This window comes from Tenrec ecaudatus, chromosome 1 (assembly GCF_050624435.1).
Source record: "Tenrec ecaudatus isolate mTenEca1 chromosome 1, mTenEca1.hap1, whole genome shotgun sequence".
NCBI lineage: Eukaryota > Metazoa > Chordata > Mammalia > Afrosoricida > Tenrecidae > Tenrec > Tenrec ecaudatus.
The window spans coordinates 193,991,146-194,011,834 of NC_134530.1; the positions used below are offsets into that span (position 1 = coordinate 193,991,146).

The 20,689-nt window shown below is 37.6% G+C and overlaps 1 protein-coding gene and 1 pseudogene across 2 annotated transcripts in view; both read right to left on the minus strand.

The window, feature by feature from the left end:
* Positions 1–20,689, minus strand: part of ACBD6 (acyl-CoA binding domain containing 6) — a 180,061-nt gene that overhangs the window by 98,253 nt on the left and 61,119 nt on the right. For both annotated transcript variants that reach the window (XM_075528046.1, XM_075528052.1), the window contains exon 5: positions 14,096–14,201. In XM_075528046.1, coding sequence (XP_075384161.1) covers positions 14,096–14,201 — 106 coding nt within the window. The remainder of the gene's footprint in view (positions 1–14,095; positions 14,202–20,689) is intronic.
* On the minus strand, positions 2,031–6,324 carry LOC142429454 (induced myeloid leukemia cell differentiation protein Mcl-1 homolog pseudogene; annotated as a pseudogene).

Sequence of the window (20,689 nt, forward strand, 5' to 3'; positions counted from 1 at the left end):
TCCTTGTTGAAGGCACTCACCTTTACCACAGTGACAGACTGTCTCACTGCTGTCTTCTGTTACCTGTGAGGCCCCTACCATTTCTTCACACAGGGCTCTTGAACTCACCTAACTCCTGGGTCTCCCTTGGTGGTCATGGCATACTCACTTCTTGTCTCTGAAATGGCTCACAGATACCCAGTGAAATGGCAAAACTGATCTGAGTTGGATGTGTGTACATCCTTGGGTGCTAACTTTCATAAGGAGAAGCATCTCTGGTAGTCTTCAAATGCAGAATTTTCATAGCAGAATCTTTTCTGCTTTTTGTTTTCTAATCGCTCTACTTTACACAGGTCAGTGGGAAGGATCATCCTGATAGAAAAACAGCTCCAGTACTGTCCTTTCCCACAAAGGCCATCCTTCTACGTTGTGTACATGTTGGCTCATTTGTAGTGGGTGATGGGAGTTTAGCTGCATCCTGAACATCAACATTTAGCTTCTTGGAAAGTTTTTTGCTCACACTGAGAGAATCCCAATCTGAAAAACCATCTTTGGTGAACTACACACCCTCCATGGCCTCCCAAAGTTTGCTGGTGGTTGAAACTGAACATTTTGATCCTTTCATACAGTGACTCTGGAAGGAAGCAGGGTAGTTTTCCCATCTATTTATTCCTGTGAACCACACCTTTCTTGCCACTTGCTGTTCTGGCTAAGTAGTCAGCACTCTTGGAGGTTATAGCCCAGGCTGTGCTTGATGTTTAACTTCATATATATGAGGGGCTACTCCCCCCCAAAACGTGAAAAATTTCGAAAATTATGTATTAAAATTCCCCCCCCCCTAAAACATCCATGTCACCTTCAAAGTACTCTCCAATACACTTAATACATTTGTAAAATCGGTGATTATATTTTTGGAAACATTTTTCAAACTTGTGTTTGGATGGCTGATAGCACCTCCCTCTTTTTCCTCTCTCACCTTTTCTGTGATGTCAAATCACTGTCCTTTCATGTCCCTCTTCATTCTCAGAAACAAAAAGAAGTCTCACTGAGTGAGGTCAGGTGAGTAAGGTGCCTGGGGCAAGAGAGGTATGCTGTTTTGGTCCAAAGCTGGCATACTAATATGGCCGAGTGAGCTGGTGCATTGTTGCAGTGGCAAAACCAGTCCCATCTGCCACAAATCAAGTCTTTCTGTTGCACAATGTTATGCAATCTTTTCTGAACCTCTAAATAGAAAGCTTGATTAACAAGTCAACATTTTTGTTCATTGGGAAAGTTGACAAACAGAACAAGGTTTGTCTTGAATTGGCATTTCAAATTTTTTGAAATGAGAAAATCACTCTTACACCTGAGTTTTTTCCATAGAGCTGTCCTTATAAGCTGTGTTCAACATCACAACCGTTTCTGCAGTATTTTTCCAGAGCAGGAAACAAAATTTCACAGTCACACACTATTCTCTTAAATTGGCCATGAACTGCTTTTACGGAAAAAAAAAATTCACTGTGATCAGAGAAAACCTTACCAGGTGACACCACTGAGCACTAACTCAGAGCGAGTCGCTTGATGCTCCCCTAGTGGGTGAAAATGTGTATACAAAAGCTCTGCCCTGCCAGCACAATTCTGGTTTTTTTGGGGTACCCCCTTGTACATTTAATTTCACAGCACAAGTACATGGTTTGAGTGGTAAAAATTGGTTACAAGTCAATCATTGCACTTACAAGCCAGAACAGCAAGTATTAAGAAGGTTATGGCTCACAGGAATAAATAGATAGGAAAACCCTGCTTCCTTCCAGAGTCACTGTATGAAAGGATCAACGTTCAGTTTCAACCACCGGCAAACTTTGGGAGGCCATGGAGGGTGTGTAGTTCACCAAAGATGGTTTTTCAGATTGGGATTCTCTCAGTGTGAGCAAAAAACTTTCCAAGAAGCTAAATGTTGATGATCAGGATCCAGCTAAACTACCATCAACCCACTACAAATGGGTCAACATCTACCAAATGTAGAAGGATGACCTTCCTGGACAAAGAAAAGGCACAAATTACTTGTCACATAATCAGATGTGCCAAACTGCTTCTGCTCCAGCAACATCTGAGAAAACCAGTAGAACATTTCTGAGTCCACCTTTTAGGTCCTCTGCCTGGAAGAACTCCACAAACCCAGCCCAGCCTCCTTGTTTGACTAACCAGTCCCGTTTTGTCCCAACAGGAACATCTGTGATACTTTCTGCTACGGGTTTCATGCAGCTTTCTTGATTTATGCTCTTCAAGTGTTTGACCACAAAGACACCAAAAGATATGAGTCACAATTCTCCCTTGGTTTATTTCATCACTGAAAACATGTGCCATCACTTGAGGCAAAAATGTATTATGCGTTTCATTTTCATGTCCAGTTTTTGTAGCATGCCTTAGAAGGTTGGCTCATGGTTGCGCTGCCCACTGGAGAGTCTCTAACGCCTTCCTGCTGGTGGCCCCACAGCCTTGGCGCCAGTGGCCTGCTCCCAAAGCTATTGTATGGAGAGATAATCTCCTGCGATTGTGGGTTCAACTCATTCTCCCCCTCCTCCTCCACTGGGGACAGTGTCCAGGGTAGAGACCCATCCGTACCCAGGGCCATTCCTGGACTCCCTGCCCTGCCCTGGCATAGGGAGGTCAGTCAGCCGCTTCCCCAGATGCGTTGGCTCGTACCTGACGTCCAACTCTTCTTTGGGCTACACGGTGGCGTGGGCAGGCGCAAAGAACATCTGCCTCGTGAGGGTAGCAGTGATGTGCTTTCATCAAGTTTAACGCAGTAGGGTTATACCAAGTAACACTAAAATATAAATCTTTGGATATTTCAATGGGAAAGCAAGACATGCACCACATTTACTGCTAATGGGCATTATATTTTACATCTCCCATGTGCGGTGCCAACATTTTACTTTAGAGGAAAACACCTATGACTGGACCCCGGCAGTGATTTTCACTTGGGATATATTTTCTAGGAGGGCGACACATGCACAGCGGAGGTTTAAGAAGGATGATGTGCTCTTAGACAGTTACGCTACGCTTCCGAACACACTTTTTGACCTGCAATGTAATTAATTTTTGTAACACATTATTTTAATGGTACACTAATTAACCTTGAATTAGAATGAATTCTCTGACAATGACTTTCCATGGAAGTACTCAAGATATCTATCTTAAGACCACTTATGATTAATGTTTTCATGCAGGATTAAGAAACTCCAGAAGAGCAGGATTAACTGTGCAGATAGGCATGGCTAAAACAAGGCAAGTTTCAGAGCCGAAATGAACAAAGACCAGCACAAGCAGGTTTCTGAAGTTGATAACCTTTACTTTTTCAGGCTAGCATGTTCTTGGTAAACATCCTCTAAGACTATTGGTTCAAGTAATAGTAATCTGCAGAGACGTTATCCTTACAATTAACTATAACAAAATCTGAGCACAAACACCTGTCATTCATTTTCCTTTCTTTTTTCTAATAACAAACATATCTGGACCATAACATGCATTTGTTAAATAAAGGACTCTATATCTCTCATCTAGCATAAAATCCATGAATTAGGTATAGATTAAAGCAACAGTTATTTAAAGATATTACTCAAAATTATGAAATAGTTTGCCCCACTTATTTATATGCTATTTTATTTTATTGTCTTCTATAAGATTCTAAGATCTCTTAAAAATCAGCAACTTAAATTTATTTTACTGTTACCACCAAAGCCGGTCATCTTTCTTCACCTTTTTTTGCCTTTTGGGGGTGGAGGTGGGGGAGTAATATCTGTTGCTAGTTTTTGAAACCCTTCTGGGAACATGCACTTAGGAGGTAAATGCCATCATTAACAGGATTAGGTTAGGTTATAAGGATACCAGTAGCCACTCTTTGAAGAGGCTGAATAAATTCAGGAACTCAAATGCAGAAAAATACAAGATGTGGGGGAGAGAAAAAGTTCTCATCTATTAACCAAAGGTGCTAATACTTTCTTACCCCAGACAGACGAATGACTGTAAAGTGCTTTGAAAGTGCAGGGCAGCAGCTAACCTATTAAGTGGTATTACTTTCATACCTTCTGGGTAGGAAACATAGAGTGGGTTTTAATATTTCAAATGCTTCGTGGATATTCTGAGTTAATTGTCCTTAACCATGTAGAAGTTTAAAAATTAGATTTTATCCTGAGTATCAAAAGATTCAATAAAGAAATTCTATTATCAAATGAGTAATGTTTTCATATTTTCAAACCAGATAAAAACAGGAACACCATCTATTCACAGACAAAAACCTGGCAGAGTTGTTATGCTTAAGTTGGTAAGAATGGCCACTATGCCATTTTACAAAAACACTTATTATGGTATTGTCTAATTAGCAAATAAAATATCACAGTGAGAATTGCTGGATTCCTCTCTGCAAAAAACCAAAGCATACAAAACACTGAGTTTCAATTTACAATTATAGTATAGATTGGCTAACAATACCCTCTCTAGAGTCTAGCCTATCTCTAGCTTCTCAATCTTCCTTGCTGTTGCTGCTGCAGTGGCAGCTGGCCACTTAGCACTCCCTGTCCTGCCACATGCAAAACTGCAGAAGGCTTCCTACGTCTAGCACTCTCCCAATATGGAAATGACAACGCTGCTTCAACAGTTTAGGAATAGAATTCCAAAGTACTTCAGAGTCTCATGATGCATTTAGAATAGAAGCCAATGACTCCTTCTGGGATAATTTATTTACTAACTTTAAACAGAAAATCTCACTACTATAATGTAATAATGCACCAAGTATTTGATCTCTTCCTCTGGATAAAATTTAGGGTCAGGAGAAATGGTGTTTCTGGATTGTAAATGAATTGAGAAATATTTTAATTATTCTGCTTTAAAAAATTCCCTCCTTAACAGCATTTCCTAAGCTACAATGTTAGTGACTTCAGGGTAGAAAAGTAAGCAAGTAAGAAATGGTTTCATTCAGAAAAAATGATGATAGCACTAATAATACATTGTCATGGCAACTGTCCAGGTGTCCATTATAAGACAAGGGATAAATAAATTGTGATCTACTCAAATGATGGACTATTACTCAGCAATGAAAAGAAAGGAAGTACAGATTCATACAGCAATATGGGTGAAACTCAGAAACGTTACAGTGAATCCAAGAAGCCTCTCACAGGTGTAGGCATGTATTTAGGATGGTGAATGGGATCTGTCAGCCAGGCTCTCAGGAGTCTGGTAATCACCCCCAAGATGAGCTCTGGTATGAGCACGCAATCAGTTCAAATTTGAAACCCTTTGAATTCCACTCAATGATAAGCATCCTGAAGTATTTAGGAAGAAGAGAACTGTTGTTTAAAGAGGTCTAGTAGTGCAGTAAGGAGCCCTTACTGGTGTGGTCGGCTAAGTGTTAGACTACTAACTATCAGGTCAAGAGTGCAAACCCACCAGTCAAACCACAGGAGAAAGACGAGGCTGTCTGCCACTGTAAAGATCGACAGCCTCAGAAAGGCTACGTAAGGTCACTATGAGTCGGATTGGACTCGACAGTGGATCTGTTTGTTTGCTTTTGGTGGTATACTGGTTAAATGTCTGACTGCTAACATAAAGGTCAGTGATTCAAACCCACCAGCCGCTTTACAGGAGAAAGATGAGGCCGTCTGTATCTTTAAAGATGTACAGCCTCAGAAACCCTATGGAGCAGCACTACTCTGTCCTCTAGCGCTGCTGTGAGTCAGAACTGACTCAGCTGCAACAGGTTGGGGTTTTTGATGATCTGCCATTAACTCTGAAATGCAACAAAAAACAAGACAGAATAATGGATGAACAAAGATAGGAATAGAGATTGATAAGGTAAATAATAAAAGTAAAATTCAGGTGGCGAGCATACAGGAGGTCACGGGAGAAGTCTCTGAAGTGTTCTGTATTTTCTGAATTGAAGTCTGGTGTTGGTTGGAGAAGAATAGTGAATGTTCCATGAGCTGCCAAAAAAAATTTTTTATTTTTTAAAAGTAAGTGTTGGAAAATTCAAATAAAAAATAAGTCATCAAAACTCATTTGAAATCCTTTTAGTCTTTTCTGATTTTATAGGAAATATGAGTTCATGATAAAAAGGGTAATCTTGATCTTGATTTTAAGTGGCGCTCCCTACACTAAGGCAAATGAGCACCATGGGACCATATGAACGTCATCTCTCAATTATTAATGTGAACTAACAAAGTTTTTCAAATCAACATTTTAATAAACTAAACTACCAAATAATAAAGTTGTTTAAGATGATGTGATTCTTTTTGCCCATAGTTAAATAATGCATACATTTATTCTCAGTATACGAACCTTGCCTCTTAAATCTTCAGCTTCTCTGTTCATACTGTCAGTTTGACAGATTTTGGAGTGATTTCTTAAGCTTCATGTAAATTGTAGTTTGACAAAGACCACGGATTTAAAACAAAACAAAAAGAAGAAAAGAACGGAGTTCAGGGGGAATAAATGTTCTTTAAAGGTTGTGAAAGAAACAAAAATCTATGGAGAAGGGCTACTTATAACAATGACACTTTCAAAAGAAAGCAACGAACCTCACCTAAGCTGTACCGCCAGAGAGGAGGGATTTGGGGGGATTAGAGAACCTGTGCGAGGCCCTTGAACAATGTACCAATGCTTGGGTGGGAGAAGAAAGCTTAATTAGAATATTTTCCTAAAATATTACATTAGCTTAATTAGAATATTTTCCTAAAATATTACATTTCTACATTTGTTTTTAAAGTAAATTTAAGATAAGACTTAAAACATTGAAATCATCAATAAACACATATTTAGTGCCTACTGTATATGGCACTGTTCTGAGAAATAATTTGTGACAAGAATTATGCAGACACAATTATGCAAAAAATTATGCAAACATAATTTGTGCTTGTTGTTTGATAAGAGATATTCTTTTTGTTCTGTTGTACATAGATTTTCTTTGAGTTGAAACTAACTCAATGGTACCTAATGACAACTACTATGTTGTTTTCATCTTTTATTTAAATAATACTGTGTTTAATATGAATACGCTGATTTCTGTTTGTCTCCTGGTTCTTATTTCTTTGAAATATATGATATCTGTATCAAATATCTCTATTTCCAACTTTTTTGTTAATAAATCATTTTATTGGGAGCTGTTAAAAAAAAAAGAGATATTCTGTTCCTATCTTAAACTTTACAAATTATTTAAATATTTTCCCATTATAAGATGTTTTCCAGAAGGATAATATTTGGCATGTGTGAAGAGATGCACTAACATGGCTCAAAACATAAACACTGAAGCCACATTTGAAAAAATTAAATGGCTTTATTACCCTCACATGATCTACCACAATTTCAATTTCTACAACTGATTAAAAATATAAGATAATTAGTAATTTAATGCAAACACCATGGTTAGGTAAACTTCACTACTGAAACGCATTGTACATGTCTATTATTAATTTCTGTAAAGTTAGCCCTGATTAATGGCAACCTTGTCTATCAAGGGACTGGACCCTGTGACCCACAGGGTTTTCATGAACTGGTATTCTTTCAGAATTAGATAACCAAGTCTTTGTTTCTAGCTTGTCTGGAAGCTTCAATGAAACCTGTTTGGCACTATAGCAAAACCTCTACTGACAGGCAAGTGGTGACAGCCATCCAGGTGCAAGGGCTAGGAACTGAACTAGTTTCTCACGTGGAAGGCAAGAATTCTACCACTGAACCACCACTACCTCGTGCAGTTTCCTGGATGCTAAGTAAAACCATACAACTTTTTCTACCATGCAAAATATAGACAATACTCTATTTATTACATCAGTAGGAAACATCACTAAACTCCCTCAAATTAAATACACCTTTTTTTTGTGCCAGTAGCACTCTCACGGACATGGTGATGTTTCTAAAACCCGGTGGACTTTCTGTCCACAAAGTGACACAGTACAAGAAGGGAAGAGGTTCTCTGTATGCCCAGGGAAAGCAGCATTATGACATGAGCAGAATGGTATGATGGGAAGACTACGCCAATTTTCCAGAAGGGTAAAACTACAGAGAAATGGTTTGAGACTTGAATGTGTTGAGTCCAGCTGCAGATCTAAGAGATGACTATTAAGAGATGCAAGCAGTCTGAACTGGGAGGAGATGAGAAAGGGCCAGGTAATTCAGTTCTAGTGTTTTACTGACAAAACAATCAACTCTTGATGTTATATTTCCTTAAAAAACTATATATATGTGCCTTAATATATTAATATGTTATGACTTAAATGAATAAAAACTATGCATGAGGAAATTTATGTATACATAATTAAGGCATGTCATGAAATATTAAATACCTTATGAGATGTTTCTTATATAGCATATTTATTCACATATCTTATTCAAATAGACATGTATAAAATATACTTAATAAATATGATATTTGCATTTGTTCATTACAAAGATAGTTATAAATCCAAACATATGAACTTAAGGTAATATAATACTTTTGTTTCAATGTGTGGAAATACAAATGTAGCTTATTTTTTCCCCTATAATTCAATGTCTTTATGTGCTCATCGCAGCAAAATGTAAGTATAATAATGTTGATTTTTAGTCATCTAAGAGCAAGACTAAAATAGGGTTGTTCCTAATAACTGAACATTTTACATAAAGACATTTGCTATCTCACAGAATCTTAAGGCAATTTGTAGTGGAATATTTCAAGTTCAAATATCAGATAGATAAACACAAAAAAGAACTGATGTATTTTCAAAATATAATTGTTCCTGGAATTGTTATAGTAAGTATATAACTTTTTACTGATAAGGGGTTATAAGTATTTAGCTAACAACTTAATTTTGAGGTGATATGCTTCTAGTTCATTATCAAAGCGTACTAAGTTGTTTTATATGCTAGAGTTTTAAATGTCATGAAGCAATGCCATTTATTTTATTTAGGATGTTAAGTTTGATTAAGATTTGAAGCTCCCATCTCTTCTTGCTAAGTTCTTAAATTAATTCATACAAATCCTTGATTAATAATACAAGGGCTTGCCATCAGTATTCAAGGCCCAGCCTCAGTTGTCATGGCTGAAAGGGCAGAAATCTGCTTGGAGCAATGAGAGAGCCCAACTGAATTCTTGGTGTCTCAGTCTATGAATGTGTAAGCACTTCATCTGTTCACGGAGACACAAGGTCCTGGCAGGCTGGGGGAGTTAAAGCATGGGTGGTACTGAGAAGCAGTATTGCAGCCAAGTAAAATGACAGATGTAATACATTTTGCAAGTATCCTTTTTATTTGCACACAAACAAAATAATGTTTGGTTCAAGCTGCTTGTTTTAGACATTTAGTCAATCCTTATTACTGCTGTCCAACGGTCACATTGGACAATGGTCTTTGCAAGGGCCACATGTGGATTTAATGACTTAGAGGAAGATTTTCTATAACAATTTAGAACAAATCCAAGCACAGTATCAGCAAGGCCAACAGGAAACTGTTTATCCCTGTTCAATCCAGTGAAGACTTTGATCACGTAAGTGCATTTCCTGTCTGCAAAAGGAAGATAACATGTATCTAGCTTACAAGATTGTTGTTAAGATAAATGGCAATAAGAAAAAGTACTTCAAATTACAGGAACTTTGTTGGTGCAATGGGTTATGCATTACTGGGCTGCAAATGGCAAGGCCAGACATTCGAATCCACTAGCCACTCTACAGGAGAAAGAGGAGACTTTCTGCTCCCATAAAGATGAACAGCCTCAGAAACTTATAGGAGGCAGTTCCGTGCTGTCCTATAGGATTGTTAAGGAAGTGCCTCGATGGCACTGATAAATGGATGGGTCACTATAATACAACAAACACTATTCATTGGAGTCGGTTCCCCAAATGAAATCAAGATGGCTGAGCCCATGCAAGGCTAAGAGAATCCTGCAGAGTCTCGGCAGACCTAAACCCTATTGAAATAAATAGATCTCTGCTGTTGTAAGCCACTAACATTAGCTGACATTGGTTTTCATTGCTATGGTTGTACTACATTAATACACATAGTACAGTACATAGCTCAGCAACGAACAATCTATGAAGGGGTTCATTATCTTTTAGTTCCATTTTTTCACAATTTTTTAAGCTCCCTGATAATCACATGGCAATAACATTGAATGGACTACAAAGCAGAAAGTAAAAGTTGTGATTTGTTATTTAAATTAAAAGATCACTTTATTGGGGGCTCTTACAGATCTTATAAAATCCAGACATCAATTGTATCAAGTATATTTGTACTACATGTTGCCATCATTATTTTTATAAATATTTACTTTCTTTTTTTAAAACTAAATAATAAAAACCTTTCTTATGCAAACCTACCCAAATGTGAAGCTATTGTTTCTCGACATATCCTTCATCTACTTCTATACGTTTCTGAGGGAATTGCCTCCATCTTTTTTTAAAAAATAATTTAATTGGGGGCTCATACAATTCTTATCACAATCCATACATACATCCATTATGTCAAGCACATTTGAATATTTATTGACGTCATCATTCTCAAAAACATTTGCTTTCTCCTTGAGCCCTTGTTATCAGCTCCTCTTTTTTCCCTCCCTCCCACCCTCGTGACTCCTTGATAAATTATAATTTTCACATCAACACCGACTGCTGCCTCTCTTCCCCCATGGTTTCTGTTGTTTGTCCCCGGGTATGTGTGTTTATGTGTCATTCATTGTGATCGGCTCCCCTTCCTCCCCTCTCACCTCTTCTCAACTTCCCTCTACCCTTCTGGTTTCCCTACTCTCATTTCTGTTCCTGAGGGGTTTTTCTGACCTGGATTCCGGGTGTCATCAGTTCTAATCTGTACCATGTACACGCTCTGGTCTAGTCCGAAGTGAAAGGCAGGACTGAGGTCATGATAGTGGGCGGAGCGGAAGCCTTAAGGAACCAGAGGATTATTGTGTGTTTCATTGGCACTATAATGTGCCCTGGTTGACTAATCCCATCCGTGTGACCCTTCTGTAAGGGGGTGCCCAACTGTCTCCAGATGGGTTTTGGGGAGAGTTGTGATATGTTAGGAAAGCTCAGAGGTGTGCACACAATTTCACATGCGTACATTGTAACAATGAACTCAAGAGAACTAATAATGCCTATTTACTGAAATATAAAAGTATTCTGATTTTGAGAGGCAAAAAGACACCTCTAGCTGTCTTGTTAAGACATGGTTTTATTACTTCATGATCTGGCTTTTGCCTTTCTCCATCCATCTTTTTTGGCTTTGTGTGCCTCATTATTTGGTAGAAACCAGTATTACTGGTCCCCCTTTCTTCTTTCACTGGAGAAGCATAGTCTTGCATTTTCAGTACCAGCTGTTACATTATATTATAAGATAAATGTTGCCTAAAAGTGAGATCACATTATCTGGGTTTAATCTGTGTAGGTGACTCTCATTTTTAAATAAGTTGATTATCAACTCTAGAAATCATCCATGAGCACAGCATTTCCTCTTCCTAACAAACACTATATCCTTTGACCAGACCAATAACCTTCCAAAGCCTCGTCAAAGAAGGAGAATGACTACAAGGGAATTAGTAAATTTCGTTCCTTTTTAACAACTATAATTCAGGGACAGTTTAAGCTCAAGGAGAAAGTAAAATGGTATTATTGGTCTATGGTTCCAGTCCATACACGCATGGGCTTATTCGAAACAAAACGTGTTTAAACACGTCTCTGTGATCCATGGATGGCTGAGATTAGGTTTCTCAAAAATGTACTTAGCTTAGGTTTGTTAGGAGCCCTAGTGGCTTATCAATTGAGTTGGACTGTGATTCGAAAGGTCAACAGTTTGAAACCACCAGTTGCTCCTTGGGAGAAAGACAGGGTTTTCTACAGCTGTATACAAGTATAGTCTCAGAAACTCACAGGAAGAGGTCTGTCTACTCTGTCTTATACGGTTTCCGTGAGTTGGCATCAACTTGTTGGCAGGGAGTTTGTTTTTTCCAGACTTGTTAGGGTGCTTAAAACATAAAGGATACTTTTTGTTCCATGAGAAAGAAGTAATTTTGGTCTGGGCTAGGAGCAAAATTTAAGCATAATTCAAGTATACATCATCTTACACTATTGAAGCTTTGCAACATATTTTTAAGAATGCTGCCCCACATAAAACAACAGTTTTTAGATTAATCAAGCATTACAAATCTGGCTAGACCAGAGGATGTACATAGGTACAGAGATCAACTGGAAACACAGGGACTCCAGGACAGATGACTCCTTCAGGACCAGTGGTGAGAGTGGCGATGCCTGAAGGGTGGAGAGAATGTGGAGTAGAAAGGGGGAACTGATTACAAGAATCTACGTATAGCCTCCTCCCTGGGGGAGGGACAGCAGAGAAGGCAGGGGGAGATGACAGACAGTGTAATATATGACAAAATAATAATAATTTATGAATGGTGAAGGGTTCGTGAGGTAGGGGCCAGTGGGGGAGGAGGGGAAAAATGAGCAGCAGATATTAAGGGCTCAAGTAGAAGGCAAATGTTTTGAGAATGATGATGGCAACAAATGTACTTATGTTTTTGACATAATGGATGTATGTATGGATTGTGATAAGAATTGTATGAGCCCCCAATAAAATGATTTTTAAAAAATGGTTAGGAAGACCTCAAAGATGAATTCAAGGCAGAGGGGTCAGCTCAGAAGGTATGACAAATATGTCTTGAGATTCCCAAGGGGTGATGTTGACAGATTTCCTCAAAGGACATAGGGTGATCACAGGAGTGTAATAGAAATACGCTTAAGAAAGTAGAAAACTATCAGAGAGGAGCAAAGCCAGCACAGTTGTGCTGCGGACATTTTTCCCATCGGTACAATGCATCTGCTCGGTTGTCAGGGGCAGCACTGGCTTGCTGCTTCAGACTTCTGTCCCTCAAACTCAAAAGAACAGTTTAAAAGGAACAGGATTTGAGTTCCTCAAAATTACTAAGAATGCAAATTCTCTCTTTTTTTAATTCAAAAATGTTTATGTGGGTGAAATATATACAACAATGTATTTGTCATTTCATCTATTATCCATTTTTAATTTTTCATTACTTTTAACACAACGTATAAACCTTAAAACAAAACCTACCCTGCTAACTGCTAAAAATTTTTGTATATTTACCTATTCTAGGTATTTCACGTAAGGGGGATCACGCAACATTTGTCCTTTTGCGTCTGATTTATTTCACTCAACATAATGTTTTAAGGTTTATCTATGCAGCAGAATTTTATTCCTCTTTCATTTTATGGGTATCCAGACCCACTGCCATCAATTCCAACTCAGAGCAACAACACAATAGGACAAAGCAGAACTGCCATGTACTTCATATATCAGACAATTTAATCATTCAATCATATGAAGACGATCTGTGTGCAATCATTACCACAATCAATTTTGGAACATTTTCTTAGAAATGCAAATTCTTTAGGGAAGGGTTAGAGTGATGGAAATACCACCTTCAGAAGTGGATAGACCTAGATGGAAAATATGTGAATAAATAAGTGTCCATTTTAATGTTTTGTTTAATAAAAATTTCTAGGATTTTATGGCAATACTTTTTTATTTACCCTTGTATATGAACAGTTTTGATTACAAAACAAATGCATTCAGATGTCCTTTTAACAGTGGTGGGAGAAAGATGAGGCTTTCTACTCCTATAAAGATTTGCAGAAACACACGGGCAGTTCCACTCGGTCCTATAGGTTTGTTATGCGTCAGAATTGACTCAGTGGCAGTGAGTTTTTACCTGTGGCTATGCTCTTTAAATTACTGCATTTCTAAAAAGTCTGACACATTGTTCCCTAGGAATAATTTCACTGAGTTAAATTTAATGTAATCTGTTTAAGATATGAGAGAGACAGATTATACTTATGTTAACAGCCTTTTCCTTTGTCATAAACAAATGGAAGCTACTTGATTGCTGGAAATTTCAGCTAGGAACTTCTGCTGCATGGTTAGAATATGGTAGATACCGACACAGAAAGCATCCTAAGTAGAGGTTCCACCCAGTTAGCTCCTCCGATTTGCTCTTCAACATACGCCACTTTGAAGTGCAGTTCACAGATCTGTCATTTAGCAAAAGGCCTTGGGACATAGCAACAAGGTATAAGAAAACAATTAGATAACTTGTTCTACATACCTCTTCATCTTTCATATTCACATCCACATTTTTTGATTTGATGGCTTTGTTTATATGGTCAATGTTGTTTTCCCTGCAATAATCAAATATGTTTTTATCTTCTTCCCTAGAACAAAAAGAAAGAAGTTGTTTGGGTTACCAGCTAATATATAGATGTGACAAACTTTTAATACAATTGGCTTGCTACTTACATAGACATTAATGGAATGTTTTGATTATGAATTTTCAGTAAGGTCAGGACTTGCCTTAGAGAATAACAGCATAAGTTGATTGTTTGAAATCAAGTTTAAAAATGTTAATTATGAGCATTGGCAACATTCGAAGGACTAGTTCGACCCTGTCCTATCTACAGTTGCTATGAGTTGATATCAACTCCATGGTAGTGAGGTTTTTAAGAGGTAGTAGAAATAAAGAGTAGGAACTAGGAAGCACTATAATAAGTAGATCGCATATACTAATTCACTTAATCTTATTTACTAACTTCCATTTACAGTTAAAGAAATCGATGAAACCCAAACTAAGCCTACTGCCATTGAGTCCACTCTGGCTCCTAATGCGCTTACAGGACAGAGTAGAACTACCCCGACAGGGCATGTAAGGCTGTGAACCTTTTATAGAAGAGGCCTTCGTATCGTTCTCCCACAGAGTGGCTGGTGGGATCAAATTGCCAAGCTTTTGTAAGACATCAAATACTTTAACCACTACACCACCAAAACTAAAACCAAGCTCACTGCCATCGAGTTGATGTAGACTCATAGTAACCCCCCTTTGGATTTCCAGGACTGTAACTGTTTATGGGAGTAGAAAGCCCAAACTTTCTCCCTAGAGCGGCTCATGGTTTCAAACTATGGACCACGTGGATTGCAGCCCAATAGATAACCAGTACACGACCAGGGCTCTTTAAGGAAATTGGTAAGGAGAAATGAAATAGTCTGCCAAATGGCACCATTCTTATCAGTGGCGGAATAAAGGCTAATACTTGGATCAACTGTTATTTTGTATTTTTTCCAAGGTCATTACTGGTGATGACATGGGTTTATACTTACAACCCCCAAACCAAACATCAATCAAGTCAGTGGAAGATGCTATCTTCACCTCACTCCCCAAAACTTAAGTGAAATCAAAGATCAAGATGATGCTCATTTGTTTTTCTGATGTGAAGGGGATAGTGTTAGTGGAGTTCATTCCACCAGGTCAGACTGTTATTCAAACTTTCTATTTAGAGGTTCTGAAAAGATAGCGTAACAGTGTGCAACAAAAAAGCCTGATTTGTGGCAGACAGGGGACTGGTTTTGCTACAACAATGCACCAGCTCATACAGCTATCTCAGTGCACCAGTTTTTGGCAAAAAAACCCAGCATGCCTCTCTTGCCCCTACTCACCTGACCTTGCTCCCTGTGACTTCTTTTTTATTTCTGGGAATACAGAGGGACATGAAAGGACAGTGATTTGACAACATAGAAGAAGTGAAAAAAAAAACAAACGAGGGAGGTGCAGTCAGCCATCTAAACAGATGTATTTGAAAAAATGTTTCTAAAAATGGAATCATAGATTTGACAAATGTATTAAGTGTAATACTTCAAAGAGTACTTTGAAGGTGATAAGGTTGTTTTGTAAAAAAAATTAAATATATAACTTTGAAAAAAAAATTCTGTTTTTTGGGGGGTACCCCCTTGCATTCTCAACATTAAATTTTAAAAAGAGATGATCTTTGGGCTTTAGATTACTGGTGATACAATACTACACAAGGGTTATTTACAGATGCGAAGACCTTTGGATCTCCTGACTGCTGCTCCATGAACTTTGATTGTGGATCCAAGTAAGACAAAACCCTTGGCAACATCAACCTTTTCTCTACTCATCGTGATGTCACCTAGTGGTCCAGGGCTCCTCCTCAAAGGGGAAGATATCAAATAAATCCCAGTGTTACTGAGTAGACTCCAACATGTGGCAACCCCATGTGCTACAGAACAGAACTGCTCCAGAGAACTGTTTTGGCAAACTCAATGAAGTGATTGCAGGCCTTTCCTTCTGTAGTCCTGCTGGGTAGATTCAAACCATCAACCTTACAAGTTAGCGATGGAGTACAAACCATTTGTACTACCTAAGTGTATCCTACAATTAAAAAAAATCTATATTTTATTGTGTTTTAGGAGAACATTTATACAGCAAATTATGTGTCCATGTCACAGCTTTTATAGTGTTCCATGACAAATTTATGCAACGTCAGTATTCTCATGATTTCCCTCTATTTGCTGTTTCCATTTATTTAGCTTTCCTGCCCTTCCTTGCCTCCTAATTTTAAAATTTTGTGTAAATATCGACTGTTTGGTCTTGTAGAGTTGATAGTTTAAGGCAGAGGGTTCCACTTGGCCGATTATTCCCTTTTCAGAAAAAAAAAATTACCCAGCGCCCCTTCGGCAATGAAAGACATTTGTCTTATACCCACAATCCAGGATAAAGCGTCAGCACCTGCTTTTGCAGCCCCCTTGATGGTTCCAGCAGGGAGACCTGTGCGAGTGGCTTCAGTCCCAAAGAAAAAGGCTATCTTAAGGCAACGAGCTTTGGGGTACCTCCAGTCTCTATCAAAACAGAAAGTCTGATTATTTACTTCCTTTAACTAGCTAGCTATGATTTTTCCCCTCCCATCCAGGACCTTCAAACGATCAGAACAGTGGCTGGAGGTAGCTGGGCACCCCCAGTTTTTCTGGTCTCAGGCTAGCAGAGATTGTAGTTGTGTGCGTGATTAGCTCTGTGGACTAGTTTCTTCTTTGAAACTTTAGTTTCTGTCACTCTCTTTTGTTCCAGACAGAAAAAGAGCTTTAGATGGCTGCTCATAAGCACACCAACAAATTCTGAAATGCATACTCATTTTATTTCTTGAAAAGTATTTCCTAATTTCTCTTGAATACATTCTTTGGGAATGCTCAGTCTCTTTTTCTTCTATTGCTCTGCTGGGGCCACTGACTCATTAGAGTCTCAGGCAAAGAGCCCTTCCCACTGTCCCTAGTCTTATTTTCCTGTTTGTAAATGGTCATCTGACTATTCATTTTTCTGGGCTCCCCCATACCTGTAAAAGGAGGACCCAAGGTTCCTAAGCATTTGGATCACAACATAGATATTCTAAATAAATACCTTAGTTTGAGATGAATTTTATTTTTGCTATTTTGTCTCCAAGGGTCAGCTTATCTGTGGGTCATTTTTCAGTATCTGTGCGAGACCTATGAGGGTAAGGAATAGAACTTGAACTGCTCAGCCAAGTCATTCTGTGAAGCTGTTGACAAGCTACTTTTTATAAGACTAGTGCTTGCATGTTATCTTTCACAGTTCATTATTACTGTTAATTAATGTTATTTTTTTTGGTGGGAATTTATGCTCCTATTTTCTTTGTTGGATGTATGGTCAGAAGTTATTGATCCAAAAAGTAAAGTATTGCTATTCTGTACAAATATGTTAAAAAACAAAACAAAACTTGATTCTAACAGAAAATATTTTTGCCACCTTAATAATCTCATTTGACTCTAACTTTTAACATTCTATAGGGTATGCTAAATAAAAATACAAAACCTAATGTTGATTTTTCTTTTTATATATTATATAATCTTACTAAATGCTTTAACTAAATCATCAATATTTTAGAAGTTGTGTGATAAAAATGTCTATACAGAAATTATTGAGATACTGCCTCTGAATTTAAAAATAAAAAGATGCTTTAACTTACATATATAAAAAATTACATAAGCATATTTTAATTTTACCCATAGCTCCTTTTTTCCCGGGAAAAAAATGTACCTATTACCCCAAATCCCTTTAATACAGCTGATTAGGAACTGACTGTCTATATGGCCTTTTAGTCAACTCCTAACTCAAGGATTCTATAGTTGTCATGGCTTTCAAATTTAACACATTTAAAAAAAATCCCTATATTTAAAGAATATCTAATTATACTTTTGATGCTACTTTCACCTAAAATACTCTGGAATTTGGAGTTTCAGTCTTACTCAAGACCGCGAACAGAAGTCTACACTAAGAACCTCAGGTAACACCTTACAGAAAGCACCTGCCTTCTGACCTACCTTGGTCATAAGTCTTGAAGGAGGCACACCGTTCCTTGATGAGTAACTATGCTCAAGAACCCTAGCATTCAGCTCAAAATATTTTGTGAAGTTTTTATTGTTTGCTTGCTGCTATTTTGAAGTCTCAGTTGACAAATGGGCATTTATAGACTTTACTAACTTATCATATTTCATTGATTCTAAGACATCTTTTCTCTCACATGTTAGCATCTTGGATAGATCTTATTATCTACAGCACCTTAAAAGTAGTTGATGGAATTTTTTCTTTCTTAATGATATTTAAATAATAGTACACTTAAAACCAATGGTGTCTTGATGAATTGGTGATTAATAAGATAGTTCCAAATAGAGTGGCAAATGGACTAGTGAATGAGGGAAGAAATGAACAGATAATGAATCTTAACCCTCCATCATATAGTGGTACTGTATTCATAATCAGATAGTTATAGGGCATAACCAGTTAGGTCTTCCCTTACTATTACATGGTAATGGCAACTTCTTCTACCACGTCATAATTATTTTCAGACTTAGTTATATCAGTAATGGGCTTATTACTAGGACCAAAATATTCTAATTCTTCAAATAAAGAGCCCATTCGCAATGTAATTTAGATCGATAAGGATCCCTTCAAATGAAACCATTTTTTCTCATATGCTTTCAAGCAAGACTTGACCAAAAATAGATACATAAAAATGCCACAGATACTTTTTGCATATTAGTTATACTGTTAGTTATCAAACCATGATTGATAGACACTAGTTCCTTAAAATACATTTCATTTCTTTCACAACATTCTTTACAAAGTTGATTGAAAAATCTGGTATTTTAAATGCCTATAAGAAAAATGTCCAATTCGGTTCAATCCCTACAAAATCAGTGGCTGCCGCTGAAAAAATCTATAGAATGCTTTTACTATCAGTCTCTACAGAGCCTGAGTTATAGTCTCAGTCATTAAGGTAAATTTAAAATCCATAAAAACAATTAATCCAAAGGAAACATCATCATCAGTGTATTGATAAATTGAAAGACCATATATAGCCTCTAATTTTACCATTGAAGGGCATTTTAAAAAATACAAAATTGAAAAAGATTTAATTAAAAAAATCAAAACAGACATTGCGATCAATGATCCCTCAAACATCTCCTGAGTCAGTACGGAGCAGTAACTAACCTACTCGCTATGTGGCCTTGGGCAAGTAGCCTAGCTTCTCTAAGTCTGTTTCCTTATCTATGCAATAGGGATGTGAACAGCATCCCCGCCTCAGAGGGTCATTCTGAAGAGTAAGTGATGCAATCCACATAACGCACTTGGTACAAGTAGTAGTATATAAAAAGTCATCCATAAATGTTAGTTGACATAAGTATTTAATTAAGAATTTAGCATATGCTAAATAAGTGAGGGTCATGAGGCCACTCCCCAACCTGTAACACTGTAAATTCCATAGCTTACACCTACCCTTAGGCTATGAGAGTTGCCATAAAAGGTTAGCTGATGTATCTATCACATCACATCAAACCCTATCATGTATTGCCCACCATTAACCTGTCCCTTCCTTCCTAATAACCTGTCTCTTCTGAGCCCTTTCCTCTTGAGAAAGTATCTCCTATAACAAGTATGCCCTGGTTATAACCAGATCTGGCCTACCAAACACTCACAAAAAGAACTATAGTTGACCCTGAAACAAAAGAACTTTGGTCAAAGAACAAATAGTCGCCTGAGAGATGTGACCGGACCAACTCAGACATTAAGAAGCGAAGGATCTGAGAAGCCATTTCCTGGCTAAGAATCATAGCCCAGCTCTAATGCATATTCATGACCATCCCTGGGAAATCTGTTACATATTCATAATCCTCTCAATTTACTTCCTGATGAATACATATAAAACCGTAAACCCCCCTTTTTGAGGAACTTGCTGTGGGTGACTATCCTGGCTGGCTCCTAGTTTGACCAAAGTAAAGCTTTCCCTTCTACTTTCATCCAGTCTTGTCTTTGTTCCTCAGCTGCACCAGGCTGCTAATAGTCATTTCTCATAATCTTACAAAACACTGTCAATCAATGAATCTAACAAATATTAACTACACCTTCCAGGAAATAAAAATAAGTCCATGTGACTGTGGAACAATGAACAGGGGGTGGAGACTAGAATTAGATGAATACATGTGAAAGATTTTAAAATTTTATCCTTAGTATTCTAGGAAATCATTAAAGGGTTTTAAAGCAAGGGAATGATAAAATGAGATTTGAGTTATAAATCTGGGAAGGAGACCGTAAAGGAAGTGAGGAATCTAGTTCTACAACCAATGTAGTATCCAGGCCAAGAGAGGATGGTGGTTTAGCGTAGCAATAGGAATGGCAAAGGCCCGGTAATGGCAATAATGAAAAGGGGATGCATTTAAATTGCTTCAGAACATGAACACACAGAATTGCTGATACATTAAGGGATGAGGGATAGAGCACTCCTGTTTGACATATATATCTAAGAACAACATTTTTTACATAAAATACTGTAAAAGATAT